The sequence below is a fragment of the Strix aluco genome, chromosome 5 (genome assembly GCF_031877795.1).
Source record: "Strix aluco isolate bStrAlu1 chromosome 5, bStrAlu1.hap1, whole genome shotgun sequence".
Taxonomy (NCBI): Eukaryota; Metazoa; Chordata; class Aves; order Strigiformes; family Strigidae; genus Strix; species Strix aluco.
In genome coordinates, this window is record NC_133935.1 from 18281894 (window position 1) to 18297610 (window position 15717).

General features: G+C 40.4%; 1 protein-coding gene across 7 annotated transcripts in view; it reads left to right on the plus strand.

Annotated features, from left to right (window-relative positions):
- The window catches only part of BICD1 (BICD cargo adaptor 1), a 183224-nt gene that overhangs the window by 142184 nt on the left and 25323 nt on the right, over positions 1-15717 (plus strand). For 3 of the 7 annotated variants that reach the window (XM_074826247.1, XM_074826248.1, XM_074826250.1), the window contains exons 6-7: positions 6075-6226; positions 12921-13128. In XM_074826247.1, coding sequence (XP_074682348.1) covers positions 6075-6226; positions 12921-13128 — 360 coding nt within the window. Of the gene's footprint in view, positions 1-6074; positions 6227-12920; positions 13239-14196; positions 14388-15717 lie in introns of those variants that run through there. The other 4 variants (XM_074826245.1, XM_074826244.1, XM_074826249.1 and 1 more) reach the window with 3 other exon arrangements.

Genomic DNA, 15717 nt, shown 5'->3' on the forward strand with positions numbered 1-15717 from the left:
CTCACTGAAATGGGAAAGATAGATTTGCCAAGTAAGGAAGTGCTATTAACTAAACTTTTATTTATCGGATAGCAGTATAGAATCTTGCAATACTGTTCATGCAAAATATCAACATCCTCAAGCTTCCACGTTAAAAGACATAATAATACAAAAGAGAAGGAGATAGGGGGGATGAGTTTTATTATGTGCTATCAGTACTGCCAGCCTCAAGTGATGGGTATATCCCAGGACCCAAAGCACATCTCGTGTTCAAAAAACAGGAGTCAAGATTCACCCTTTTGATTTCTTCCCCTCCAAAATAATAAGTTTTTAAGCACTATTAGGCTGGGGATATTTTTCCCTTGTGGGCTTCAGTTTAGATGAACCTACAGAGGATATCTGGTTGAGTTTTTCACATTTGGTCCAGAACCACAAGAGCTAGAATTTTTTTTTTTTTTTTTTTTTTTTTTAAATCCTTCCCCAAGCCCTAATGAAGCTGACATTAATACAAAACTATGTCTTTTCAGCCTTTATGTAGCATGGTAAGACACTGCTGTTGCCCAAGGTAGCAGGAGAGAGCTGAGGGAAGCCTGCAGCTGGCGGGGGGCTGGATGCCCTGGCTGGTCATCAGCCTCCAGAGGGGCCACATCACATCTCATTGTGCTTTGTAGCAATACTATTACAAAACACCTGTATTTGTTAGCACTCCAAACAGAGACACTTTAGGTGAAGCTTTTTTGGTTGGAGTAATATGGGAAAGCAAGATGAGCACAACCAAGTGCACTGTAAAAATGGCAAGACCTGGCCTTCCTAGAGCATCTCACCATTTGCATCCAGGGTGAAGGCTGGGAGCAGGCCTCTGGGTCTGGTATTTCGGCTTGTATTTCAGTAGTGAAGTCACACCCTTAACCAGGGAAGCACGGGTGCTATCTAGTGACCACCGGAAGTATTGCAAAATTAGGTTAAAATGCGAATTGTACAGTTTTCCTGGCAGCACACTTCCTTGCAGTGCACTGACACCCTCTGTTATCCATCGGAAGAGAAGAAGAGCAAATGGAATTTCTGTCTCCAGACATGAATTGCATTCACTTCTCTTCATAGTGACTTACCCGACTGCAGGACAGCCCCGAAGGAGGCTCTGTTTCTGTCCCCTTTTGTTGCAGTGGGCCTGGCACTCCAGCAGTGCAGTTGCCCCTTTTTTAAATCTTTAGAACCATACAGTAAACTTGTGTTTGAACCTGACAGACTGTTGTGTAGTTTAAAGCATTTGGTAATGTTGATATTTCTTTTTATTGATTTTATTTTTGATTGATTATATTTGTTTTTATTCTAGCTGTATTTTCTTTAGTAATGTTTTCAAATAAGCATTTTACTGTTAGGCTGAGCTGCAAAGAGACTACAGAAAACTATAACACAAAAACCAGAGCAAGATTTGCTCTAAGAAGCTGCAAACCTAAGCCTGGGAAAATGGATTATTAAATCAATTGCTCAAGATAGCAAGGCACATATATCTTGCTAGCTTGCTTGCTTACATCTCGATTTACATACCCATTTATTCATAGCCATAATTACTGTGTCAGCACCAGTTTTGTGGAGCAAACCCAAGTAGCATTAGCATTAACAAGTAGCATAAATTGTAAAGTAATATCAAATTAATGATATAATAACTTTTAGGATCAGTTCAATAATGATTTTGATTTCTAATAACAGAAAGCAAAGTTGTCTCTGAGGGGAATTTAATATCCTGAAGTTCTGATTGAAAAACTATCAGTTGTTCCTGTAGGTAAATGGTTCGATGGGAAGGAGTTGAATCAGCAAGATCTTTACACCTGTATTGGCAGTAACTATGGTGTCTCCAGCTCCCATAACTGAGATAGCCATAAAAGTCCTTCAGAAAAAATAACTTGATAACCCCAAACATACAGCACCTTACCTATAAACAAATGCCCTGATGTTATATAGACAGAATACAGTAGAATTTCTGCTGGGAAAGTGAGGCTGGGTGGAAAGATCCAGTACCACATATGATTTCTGCACTAAAATAATAGGCTACTGTTCTGCTTTCTTGCGTAAAAAAATAAACTACTTGTCACTGTAGGACTTAATATTCTTTCAGCAACAATTTTTTTACTCAGTTTGTTTCTCAAACTGCTAATGTAAACTAAATGGGATACAAAGTCATCTTAGAATGTGAATATATAGAGAATGTGAGATTTGTTTATGGATTTCATGGCAACCATTAGGCATCTGGATCTGGGCAAACATGTCTTTGGTAAGGATAAGGAGGGGGATGTCGTTAGTTCTGGCAGTGCCTCGGACCCTGGGGCTCAGGTGTGGGCTCACCTCAACCCGCCTGGCTTTGTGGCTGGGCTTTGGAGGCAGTGAGGACGGCGGTGGGGGTGGGAAGCTGAGTTCTCTCTTCCTAGATAGTGTTTCACATGCCATAGGACTCCAGGTGTTGGAGCTCTCAGCTCCCTCCCAGCCTTGCTGTCAGCTCCAGGTGATGTCCTCTGCACAGCAAATGCTACATGGTCTGCGAGTGATTAATCCTGTGTCTCCAGCTGGCTTACTGAGTGGCTGGGTAGTGCATTTGTCCAGTTCCTCTGCATGACTGGTCCCCTGTCAGGAGTGCCATTAGCCCCTCTCCTGTCTCACTGCATTACTTACTTCACTGAAGAGTAGTCACACATCTTTCTGCATTTTCATCTTTTTCTTGTGCTCTCCATTTCCATGTGTGTTGCTCAGAGGTTTCATTTTTGTGTGTTTATGTTTTTATGTTAACTATAGCTTAAAACCAAATGCTTCACAAAAAGCTGTTAAACACAAAGCCAGGTCTTGGGCATCTGCTTCCTTCTGGCACCCACTACTTGGAGATGCAGGCTTTTATTCGCCTCATCCTTCCTTTCAGAGCACTCTCTGAATGCACCATTTGCCCCACTTCTTTAAAATCTAGATTATCCTGCAGAACTGGTTTCAGGGACAAGAACACATTTCTGGCACAGTGAGTACAGTTTTGGAGACTGGTGGAGAGGGGGAACAAATAGAAATAAATTAGACTAGAGCTGATGCTGGAGGAAGAGGAATGTGAAGCTATGGCTTCAGTTCACTTTGTCCCTGTTACTCTTGGCACAGTCTAGCAGTACAGCTGAGGTAACCAGACACATAGGTACCTCTGAAAGATGGAGTCCAAGTTCCCCTTCTCCTCTCAGCCCTGTTCCCCATCACACATTCAGGCTTCGGGGTGCTTCAGGTGGGTTTTCTGCCTCTTCAGGCTCCCCAAACTGGCTCACAGTAAGCTCAGAAGAAAACCACCAGGTGTGCAAACGGCAGGGATGGGGAAAGGCTATGTAATTATTCTTTTGGTGGCAGCTAGCCAACGTAGATCGACTTAGCTGCATTGTAAAATGGCATCCCCTGAGCCGAGGAGTCTGACAGCAGTTGGCTTCAGTCAGCATCCAGGTCTCAAGCTGATGAGCTGTAGGTAACCTGAGCATCTGCAGCATCCAGTGCCCACTGGCCCTTACAAAGACCTTTTGAGCATGCTGTGCCTCATGCTTAAAGCAATGTACTGCTGCTCTGCTGGCCCTGGCTGCAGATTTTCAACAGAAGCTTCCCAGGCTTGCTTCCCCCTTCTTTCTCTTGCCTATTCAAAACACGTTTTTGTTAGTTTTATTTACTTCTCTAGCAGAGCACTTGTACCCCTTTGTTCTTCACTTAGGAGACTTTCAGAAGGGAGATCCTTGGCAGCCTGGTTCAGAAGCTTGTCTTGTGCGTGGAGAGCCACCAGGCACTTCCAATAGGTTTTGCAATTTATGCTTTGTTTTCTATGTGTTGCTTTACGGAAAACTGTAATGGGAATTAAAAAAAGGTTTCAACATTTGTCACAGTCCTTCCTCTGTTACCTTTATTCACCAAGTAAATTATATTTCCAGGTTATTTCTCATCCTGTAGTGTTACATGTCCATTTAACTTACCCTGACGTCCAGACTAAAACATAATGATCACAATGATCTGTCTGATCATTGTGCACAGTTTCAATGATGTGTAAATTATTGGGTTTACATGGAATATGTAATCCCACTGCTGAAACAATTTTTTTAAAAGTCTAACATTTGGTGGCACATATCTTTAACTCATTTTCATTCCTAAACAGAGGAAAATCTTTACATGAATTTTGTATTAGAAGATGAGGTATGATAGGTTAAGGGACATGGGGCTGTATTTCTCTTACAAAGCAAAGACATGTGTATTCCTGCCTTAGGGGCAAAGCAGAACTCAGTTTGAGCTATAGAGCCTACCTGTGCTCTCACAAATCACTTCTGCCTCATTAGTGACCTGAAAATTCTTAAGTAAATCTGATTTAATCACAGCTGTTAAATAGAAATTTGTCCTCTTATGCACTATTTCCTAGATTTCCTTTCCAAAAAGTAGTTTTATTAAACACAGTTAATCCTTCTTCTCCATGTTAATTTATGAGTGCACGTTTTTGCTCATCACTGAAAACAGATAGAAAGCTGATGATTTCTGCTTTATTCTGCCAAGGCATAGGATGGTGTCTACCATCCGACATGTTACCAAAGCATATGCCAGCAAGGTTGAGAAAAGCTGCATGTATTTGAATATATCCCTAAGTGGTTGATTTTTTTAACATGTATTGCTGATGATTTCAAATTTGGAATGGAACAACCCATCTGTTTAAAATGACAGGTAGTTACTAGTGTTTTTTTAAAATCTCTCAGTGAAAACTAGTGTGAAAGTAGAGAAAGCATTATTGGCGAGTGTACAGTTCAAAAAAAATTTGAATTATTTTAATGCTGCCATTTTGGACTGTGCTGTTTCCCCAGACATAAATGAATAGAGTTGTATTTTAGTAGGAGATGCTTTTATGTCCTTTTATTAAGAGACATTGGTAGTGGGAAATGTGTTGAGTTTCAGAAAACTGAGTTTAAAATACATTTCCAACTGTTTGGCCATTATCATCTTTTGTCATGTCCCCTTGCTGGTTGCTTTAAACTAATGTTCTTCACTTCTCTCCCCTGGTGATAGCTCAAGAACCCACAAGATCAACAGGGGAAATTGATTGCCTATATGAAATGCTGCAACTTATTATGCACTAAATGAAGTGAAAAAACAACCATAACCCCCTCTGAGTAAATGTAAAAGGAAACATTTTCTTCTTCATCTCATTCAATGGCAATAATTTTAAATGTCTCATAGCAACAGTAGGTATAAAACTATGTAGCTATAAAACTATGTATTTTGAATAACTTCAAAATTATACTAAGCTTCATAGGTAAAGCAGAAGGTTAAACTCTTGCAAAAATAAGACAAATGTAACTATTAAAAGCAGTAGGGCAGTAATTAAAGAAATTTAATGGATGAAATAATTGAAAAAAGAAAGGAGGGAGTGGAAGAAAATAAAGGAATAGGATGAGTACAAAGCTTTGCTTTTCTGTTAAGTGAAAATTGTAATTTATACTTTTTTTTTTTTCTTTGTTTGTAGTGGTTAAAACTGCCAAAATACTGCTGGTTTGCACACCAGCAGGCATTGCCAGTGCTCAGACATAAAAACAACCTGTCAGGTCCTGGCAGCCACCATGCCCAAGGAAAGCCTCAGCTGGCTGGAAGTAGGAGGTGAAACACATGGGTTAACACCCATGTGGCTACAGAGGCCAAGTCTCAAGTGCTGTGCGTCCTGTTTGCAGTGCGGTCAGGGGACACACCTGGTTGTTTATTGCAGCTCAAATGACATGGTAGCAGCTCCTTAAGCTGTAGCAACCCCTTAGACTGTAGTAACTTACTCACTTGCCTGAGTCCTCAACATACAGCTGCACAGTTTTGCAGAAACATTTAAGGTGTCGAGTTGTTGCTAGTGCATTGGAATTGGCTTCATCTTTTCAACTGTGTTCTCCTTTTCCTGGTTTCGTGGAGTACAACTTAAAAGAGGACTTTAAAGGGTGTAGTGCAATGAAGCTCAGCTCTAACTTCTTTTACCATGTGAATGAAGAAGGAAATCAAAAGTAAAATCAAACATGGCATGTTAGCTGTTATCAGATATCTGTCTCATAAGCATATATCCTTGTCTGTGTTTTCAGACAGCTGAAGTGGCACTAGCCAATTTGAAGAATAAATATGAAAATGAAAAAGCAATGGTGACTGAAACCATGACCAAACTGCGGAATGAATTAAAGGCTTTGAAGGAAGATGCAGCAACCTTCTCATCCTTGAGAGCAATGTTTGCAACCAGGTAAGGGAAATGGTTTAACCGTCTGGCTCAGTACTGTAAAAGTAAATATGTGTGTGCTAAGTGAGAACAGACTTAGCTGTGTGTGTTGAGTGCTTAGGAGGAGAGACAGAAATTATTTTCTGCAAGGTCAGAGGTTTGCTGGATGAAGGTGAATGAGTCTTAGAGTGCACACTGTGCAAAACCTGCAGGCTTTCAAGTGCTACTGAGATGCGTGTCTTGGAAAATAAAGCTGGAGAATAGCAATGTCAATACAACCTTGAGTAAAGTGTTATAAATGCCAATGTATGCCTCCAGTATATTTGCATTTATAGGGCTTTTTAAAGTGGAAATCAAAGAGTAGATTTATGTGGCTGATTTTCACATTCAGAAGTACGCAGTGATTCTGTCATCAAGCTATCGTATGGTTAATGATGATCTTCAGAATCTCATGTTTTCATTATCGTGAGATTTATTACTTACCACTAGTAAAATCTATCTCATGAATCAGCCTATGCTGTAATCCAGCACTAATAATTGTGAGGCCACTGCAATTTCCCACTCCGGCATGAATTCTTATTTTCTCCCGCGGTGATATTCAATTTATTATCTTCTTCTTCACAGGATAAAAGTTTCACTTATCTTCTGTAACACAGTTCCTCCTGGTGGGACAGTAATTAATCATCTCTCATCTTTCCTTCTCCCACACCTTCTTCAGAAGAGCTTTTGGTTTTAACTGCTTTTTACAAGTTACCTAAAAATATTTTTTTTTTAAAGATCCATTGTTTTCAGCAATAAAATCTTAATTCCCAAATACACAAGGAAATTACTACCCTCAGGAAATTATTCTGTTATATCAAGGGTTTTTTTTCACCTTAGGGACAAACACAATGCAGATTTCTTGCTTGTGCTTTAGTCCATAAGTGATAAGATGTCTTCACACCCCATGCCAACATGTCTCCAGTGCTCTCTGTGGTATATAGGTGCCATCTCACCTCTTCCAGCCTTCTAAGCGCCTTTGTTGCTTAGTGACAGTGGCAGCAGCAGCAGCTGGGAGAGGTGAGAAGGAAGGAAAAGGAACATTTACATGCCATGACATTGGTGCTGTGTACAAATTCATCATAGGTTCATCGTCAGAAGAGTACGTGTAGTGCCATAATGGAAATGAAGAACCGGTTCAGCAGGTGGTGTGAACCAAGGTAGCTCCATTGATTTCACTGGCATCTAAAGATTTTCTTCAAGAAAGGAAAGTTGTGTGTGTGTATTAGAAATGCGTGTGTCAATCTTTATTTGCAAATTCATTACTCTAGGAGATACAAGAATGTACTAACTTTATAAGACTACCTGGAAGGCTACTAACTCCAGAGTAGAGGAGTGGCATCATGACCATAAAGCAAATAAGGGTCTTGCATGGAGCATAAATCATCAACCTAAGAGCTAATAGAAGTTTGCGAAGATTTTGAAGTTGTTACTTAAAGGGAATGTTAAGTTGTTGGTGTACTGAATGCTCTTTACCATATTTGGGTGTCTTGAGCACACACTTCTGTTGGATTTAAGGCATATCCTAAAGCTGGTGGGAGACAGCAGCATCTCTTCTTTGAGAATTAGCCTTGAACGATGCCATTCATCTAGGTGCCTTTTCTATATGTCTTGTGTGTAGGATGCAACGAAGCTTCTGTTTCTCTTCTATGAACTAGAAGGGGAATCTGGGTGACTTGCTGAGTTACAGATTTCTACTTTGTAAATGTCTAATGTTAGTAGAGATAAGCCCCACCCAAAGCATCTATTGCTGTTGGTAAACTCCATGCCGTAGTGATTAAACACTCAGTGCATGACCTATGGAACATGTCCCTGCCCTTGAGGTCATAAGTTTTGCCCAGGATTTTCTGAGCACAGTTATAAAAAGTCATTCACTGCAAGGTCTTGCACATCAGTGTGCTCCTATAGATTTTTCTGTTGTAAAATTTTCCTTTTCCTTCCTTACTGTGGAATATAATGGCCTTTATAATTAAATCAATCTTCCTAAATGTTCAAATCATTGACTCATTCTGAATAGTCCATTTGGAATAGCATTTGTTTAAATGACAGAGAGCTGATATACTCTAGATGTCTGTTGAAGAAGAGAAATCTGTCTGAAAACAAGACTGTAAGATTTTTCATGCAGTAACATGAGATGCAATAGTAACCTTCAGCACAAAAAAGCAATTGTTTAGTCTTCTGTTGAATAAAACAGTGGTTTCCATGGTTATCCTGCATCACATGGTACTTCTGAATTTTTACTGTAGGGAGAACATACAATACTCTCCTCTGATAACAGAGTTATATTAAAGATCTGAAAATTATTTCATATACTGTTTGATAGAGCAATATCCTTTCTCTTTCATAAACCATCCTTTTCTGTTCATTCGGTCCCCAGATGGATGTTCAGTGCTGAACTGTATAGTTCTTCCTCAAATGCGCTGGATGAAGGTCATACCATGTTGTAAGGAGAGCACAACACACCTGTTTCTGGTCTGAACAGCAAAGATGACACTTTTCTCCAAAGCTCCCCTATGCAGAAACCAGGAGTCATCCTTTTTCTGTGTCTTCCCCTGACACTTGTGCATCCTCCATTCCTTAAGTTCTTTCTTCAGTTCTTCTCTCCTCCCCCTCAAAAGTCCTTCTGTCCTGCTTGTATCTCTACTTTTGCTCTTTTTTCCTTCTGGGACTGGTTTTGTCCCAGTCCAAAATTTCTGTGGTTCTGATCTCTACAGTTTCCTCCTTCACTCTTAATTAGTCTTGTGATCCCTTTCTGAATTTATTTCAGACCTGCAAAGGATATGTCCTCAGTACAGTTCAAACTCCCTTTCCCCAAGTACCTCTCTTAGAAAAGAAAGCAATAGCATATAAAACCTTCTTTTCTGTGGGATGCATGGGGTTGGTCGAGCAGAGTTGAAGTTCCTGTTTGATGCCAGGGCCATGTGCTGCCCATCAGATTTGCAGGTCCTGCCTTTAGCCTGCTTATTTTGTTCTGAGCTGCTTCTGGTAGTCCCAGACCAGAAAAAACAGTGAGAGCCTTTCCTGCCCCTCTTGCATTTCCCCTCACTCCAACCCTGAGTCGCTGACCCAGGCAGGAGCTGTGGGAGTGGGAAGCAGTGAGGCTGGTGGACAGCACTCATCCAGAGGGCAAATTAAAAATATACTCTTTAAACCATTAGTTTTCCCATCTAGAGTAAGGATTTCCCTGGGAGAGGAAGGAAGTCTAGTGCTGAAGGAGAGAAGGAACCACTTTTAAAGCAGGATCCTAAAGGGATTCAGACAGTTTTACTGAGTCCCTACACATGCTTGCTTTCCCAGCCTAAATAGAGATACTCAAAAGGAGAGAGAAAGAAATATTACTTTTTATATTGCCACGGTCCTGACACTGCATGCACTGATTTTATTCTCCATCCATCAAGGTGTTTTCTTGTGATTAATATTTAAAGAAAAAAGTGTGCTGAAGAGATGGACTAGGAAGTTCAGACAGGTTCTGGAGCTATCCTAGATGAGAAAACATTTATGAGCAGAAGAGAATTATGCTTATATGACTAGAGCAGGGATCTGTCACTGTCAGTGTCACTGGGTTTAGCTCAAGCTCTACTATCATTTATGTTACCTAAATTGCACATAAGCCTCACTTGGTATTTGGGTTGCATTCCTAGACAAGAGAGATAGATGGAACTAGAAATCCCTTAAACTCCTACATAAGCTTCTTGGATCAGTTCATACAAAATAAGCGGGCTTATGTGTCTGTCTGCTTCCTTTCTGAGACAAGAGAAATGAGAAATAGGTGAAATCTTGACTTTTGCTCTGGCAATAAGTAGACCAGCAGACAGCAAGATAACAGTGTTGTTTATTTAATAGTCACTTGCAGCTTACACCTGTCCTGGGGCAAGGAAGAAATTGGGAAAGAGCTCTGACTCAGGAGGGCATAACCTAACTTTTGTTATTCACTACTATTTGAGTACTTCTGAAAGACCCGTTCAGAGCCCTAGTACTTCCTGGAGCCCTGTTTGGTCTGCAGTGGTCTGTGCCATGCCAGAAGTCATCTCTCTTAGGAGCTCTTAACCTTTTTCTTCCTTGGTATGCTGTGAGACTTCATGAATGTTTGTAAAACGTATGGGCTAAAGACAATATGGATGTGTGTAATGCTTTTTTCTTTTTTAATTGAAAACACTTCTCTTTTTATCCTGCACTTTCACATAGCGGGGAATATTTCAGTGAAGTGAAATGCCATGGCTGCAGTCAGTAGCTGCCTCCCACTACATGGAATAACCTTCACTGCTGCAGACTTCAAGGAGATCTGAGACTGTTAATTCAGCAGTTTCTAAAGTTAATTATGGCCTTTACTTGACTGATTTAGGTTTAACCTTTCTGAACACTTTTTCTCAAAAAAAAAAAAAAAAAGATTGAGCAACTAAACACAGAGACAATGGACCATATGTTTGTGAAAAATAATAGGAAACTTCGAGTTGTGGTGGAGGTCAGGTGACTGGAACCACCCAAACACTGCAGTGAACTGCCAAGAATGTGGAGTTGCTATTACGGGGAGACTTCTAGGAAGGGCATATAATTAATCAGAACAGTTGGAAAATGTTGTATTAACAAGACTGCTTTTGTCTCAAGTATGAGGCCAGCTAATAGCATCTAGAATATCCAGGTTTGTCTCAAGTATGAGGCTGACTAACAGCATCTAGTATATTCAGATTTTTAGGGCTAGGGTGTTCATAGCAGGTAATGAGAAGCTGGTTTATCTAAATCTGCTTTAGTAATATCCATCTTCATGGAGCTTATATTTCTTAACTGCTCTTAGCTGCTTTGAGAAAGCAGATGCCTAGATACCAAGAACACATCCTAAGGCCTGAAGAAAACCAATCTTTTTCCAAAAAGAAAGTTGGCTTATTGACATACTAAAGCAAGGCAGTTCATTCCTCTAGTGGCACTGTGCTGCAGGTGTAGCTGCAGATGTTACTTTTTTAAAATTTTCAAAAGAAAGCATGTTTGGAAAAAAGAAAAGGCATCTTCTAGACAAAGAGGAAAGCAGGAAAGAATAATCAGGATGGATACAGGATCTATCTGTTTACAAGAAATGAGCCTTTAAAACTCTGATAACACAGAAATTCTAGTAATTCCTATTTCAAATGAATATAGTTTAATCTCCAGAATGGTGATTTCATTCTAATGTCTCTGTAAAAGAAACTGGCTAAAGCATCAATAGCCATTTCATGGCTTGGAGCAGAAATAGGTGTGCAAGCTGTAAGCTGTCTTTCAGTCAACCAACACTGCAGAAATATCTCTCTTCCTCAAGGCTTGAATAAAGACAGTCATGCTTATTAAGGTCCTGTAGAAGAAAGATAATACTGAAACTGTAGCTGAAACTATGGCTGACTTAGTAATTTTCCTCCAGTATCTGAATTATTCAAAAGGAGACTGCAATATGTATATGTGTGTGTTTGTGTGTGAAGAATAACTATGAATTTTTGAGTATACTTTATTTCTGTTTCCCCAGGAGAAGATTAAAGTTTCAGGGAAATTAGTTTCATCTCTCAGTTTGCCATAATTCAAAAGTTTATGGTCACACATTTTGAGAAGGAAAACTGAAATTATTTTCTATGCTTGTTTTTTGTGAGTGATACTGATAAAGTTAAATCCTCATCCATTACACTACTGTAATTACACAGCAAAACTATTTAGATTTATACAGATCGCATGGGGAGGAGATTTGATGAAAGCTGAATCATTTAACATGAAAAATTCTTGGATGTTGCCACAAATGTCTGATGGTCAAATAGTACTGCTACCCATGAATCATTTCACTACTGGTTCTTACTGATCAGATGGTCTGTTTTTAACAAACTGAGCTATTTCACTTCAAAAAGTGACTAAGACCATCCTGAAATGCCTTGCTTTTCCTGTTAACTTTAGGAATCATTGTTTAAAGCGAGACTAAATTGTATTCAGTCTTATATGCCAACAAAATCATGGGAAAGGTGGTTTTATTTCAAAATCTGACTCAGAGGTCTAAAGCAAATGAAAAGGATACAGTTTTTCATGCAGATAAAAGAACCTGAGGATTAAAAAGGAGTGGGTGACTGTAGCAATGGATACCTGAACACACCTCCAAGAGACTCAACAGTAAATGTGAAGTAACTTCCAGGTGTGGGTTTTCCTGAATAGTACCTCTTTAATCAGTTAACAATGACAAACAGCTGAGGGCCTCTCATTTCACAATCCAAGGTGTCAGGTGTTCAAAGTGCTTGCAGTCTTTTTTCATAATGTTTTGTAATATTTTGATTAAGTAGATATTACTGTCTATGAAAAATAGTATCATCTAATTAGTAGACATTCTTATCCCTGGTGAGTTACTAGATGAATCAGCCCCAAAAATTATTTGTGGGCTAACCTGGAGATAATTCCAAACTTTTCCTCCAATTCCTAGTTATCTGCATTAGTTGTAATAGACTGCTCTGATATTCTAGATATAGGTTCTCCTGCTGAACAGGAAGTGTTGGCATTCAGATCCAAGTCCAAATTTATTCAAAGTGGGAATGGAAGAATTCAGGCTGTGTGCTTCCAGGATTAGGTTTGGCAAAAGCTTGGGTCTGAATCTGCCCCTGTAACTGCAGCCCAGAAATGTGACCACCAGTAGGGTTGGTTCTTGGACTGGTTTCCCAGATATCTGCCTTGTTTGTTTTCCCAGGTGTGATGAGTACGTCACGCAGCTGGATGAGATGCAGAGGCAGCTAGCAGCTGCGGAGGATGAGAAGAAGACCCTAAACTCTCTGTTACGCATGGCTATCCAGCAAAAACTTGCCCTTACCCAGCGACTGGAGGATTTAGAGTTCGACCATGAGCAGTCCCGACGCAGCAAAGGCAAGCTTGGAAAGAGCAAGATCGGCAGCCCTAAAGTAAGTGAGGAGGCATCAGCCACCGTGCCAAGCATAGACACTTTCCTCCTGCATAGTCAGGGCCCACAGCAACCAAACTTACTGGTCAGCAGTGGCACTCAGAGGAAAAGGTATGCATGCAGTGATCTTTACAGTACAGTGCAGTGGCCAGACTTTCATTAAAGTCGTTCACTGAATTGTAAACATTATAATTCTTTTTTCTTTTTTTTTTTGTACTTTGACTGGGGAGAAGGAGGTGGGGAGGATATGAATATGAAATTCAAAGCCTGGCAACATGTGGTTCTGATCCACCTACTCACTATGTTATTTCCTCTTCCTTAATGCAGTGTTTTGAACTATATTCTGTCAGTGTCCCAGTGTATCTTGTATGTCTTTAATATTAGTGTGAATGTATTTTCTTTAACAAGTTTCCCTTAAGGTTTTCCGTAATTAGCATCTGAAATAAAAAAAGGATTGTGCTCTGTGAGCATTTCAGCGGTTAACACAAAAGAAACTGCATCTCTTTGTTAAGCTCTGGTGCTCATTTGTTCTTCATCAGTGCCAAAAGAATATGGATGTGTTCACTCGGATCAGTTTTTCTACATGGGAGCTAGCAACCTTTTGAAGGGGGATGGCTGCTATTCATAACCTAATGCAAATATTTCACTGTTCAAGCAGTGACTTCTCATCTTGTCTTGTGACTGCCCGGCCAAAGCTTTATAGGTGTGGGGATCTCCATGGTTCTGGAGATGAAGAGGACTCTCTGTTAGAGAAGTCCTAGATAGTCATTCCCTTTTCTTGTATGTTCTAGTCACAATGCAAAAACAAGAGAATATTCAGGGAGCCTTGTACATGTCGACTCCAGGATGCTGAGATATAACTCAACCTCATCTCCTCCTCCCCTAATATGAACTAAGATTTCCAATGCAGGCAAGGTGCCCTGCTGTGGAAACGACATGGGGTGGCAACGCTAGTTGGTTTTTACCTGTTAAGCAAATTAACATGATGTTGTCATTCATGAGGCTTTGAAAGGTAATTAAAGTAAAACTCTTTTGTTTCCATATGTATTTTTCTTGGATCTCCTGCAAGACTATTCTCACCTTCCCTTTGTGATCAGAGCCATCCCAGGACTTCAGGGACCTACCTCCAGAAATTATTAAGACCCCCCCCTCATCCCGCCTCCACAGAATCATATCTTCTGAGGGGTCCCCCTTCCATGAGTGAATTCATCCATGGGCACCGTCTCAGCAAGGAAAAAAGGTTAACCGTGGCCACACCAGGTAAACATTTTTTCCTTGGGTGCATGTGGTGCTGAGTGGTTAGCAGAGCAGGGGACCCTTCCAGCACTGCAGATGCAATCTAATTTGGGCATCTTCTTGAGACCTGAAAAGCAAAATGTCTCCTCCTGCGTCACCTGTGGCAGGAGATGACATTCTGCTGGCAGCAGCCCAAACTGGTTCCAGATGCAGTGGGGAAAGTCCTGCTGTGGTATAGGTGGTTGCAGTCCCACTGGCATCCACAGAGGCTGCACCCCTGTGCCTGGGTGGTGCTTAGTCTGGTGGCTGTGTTGATAGTCCCCATGGAAGACACAAAACCAACAGGACAGAGGAGTCAGATGTGTGAGGACCAGCAAGGGAGTGACTGGCAGTGTGCAGGAGCCTACGCAGGATCTGTCTTCTGCTCACCCTGGAGCATTCAATCAGGTTTTTCTAAAGGGTAATGTTAAGCTCACAGAAGGTTTTGTTTATATAAATTGAGTCATGAAGCTTATCTTTGCAGGAAGCTTTTGTTCTTCATTTCCTGCCAAAATGTAGTATCTGCTTCAAACAAGGCATAGAAAGGAAATGCAAACTGGAATGCCATTTCAGAGGTTGTGACATCTTTCTTCTCCTGACAGACAAGCTAATAATTACTTCTCTTCTGCGCCTGAGCAGAACCTTTAGCCTTTTAATGTGCACACTCTTGTCTGGTGGTAAATGTTTTAATTTTTTGTTTTGAAATTTGCTATACGCAAAAAGCATAAGTAGAAAATATAAAAGCTAAAAACCCACAAAGTGACTTCTGCTCAAGTTTATTCTGAAAAGCTGAGCAATACCCTATAGTATGCTATATCTCTCACTCAATGCCAGCAATATCACAGCTGCCTTTGAGTAGTGCCATGCAAGTAACACCCACTCAGGACTTGTAAAACTGCAGAGAGTCTAAACAAGACATTTTCCTAAGGAGTGTTGCAGTAAATAAATCAAAGAATTGGCTCCTGGGGAGAGAAAGGTGGGAAGGGGAAAGAAACAAAGACTTTAAAATGTATAAAATAAAGGGTACTGATCTTTCAGCAATTCCTTTGTATTCTGTTGGCAATGGAAGACCATGTGCTCGTTTTCTACCCGATCAACAGGAATCTGCTTCCTAAACACTGGTGGTGTGTCTTGTATTCTTGCCACTTCATCCGACAACAGCATAAGGATGTTTCTTTCTGATGGACAATTACATGTCTTTAAAGAACCAGATTTTGCATTTTCTGTGTAGTCAAACTCCCCAGTTTGAAAATGTGACGATCTAGGCCAAAAACCATCAATCTTCTAACATACAATTTACAAGACTCTTCTAATC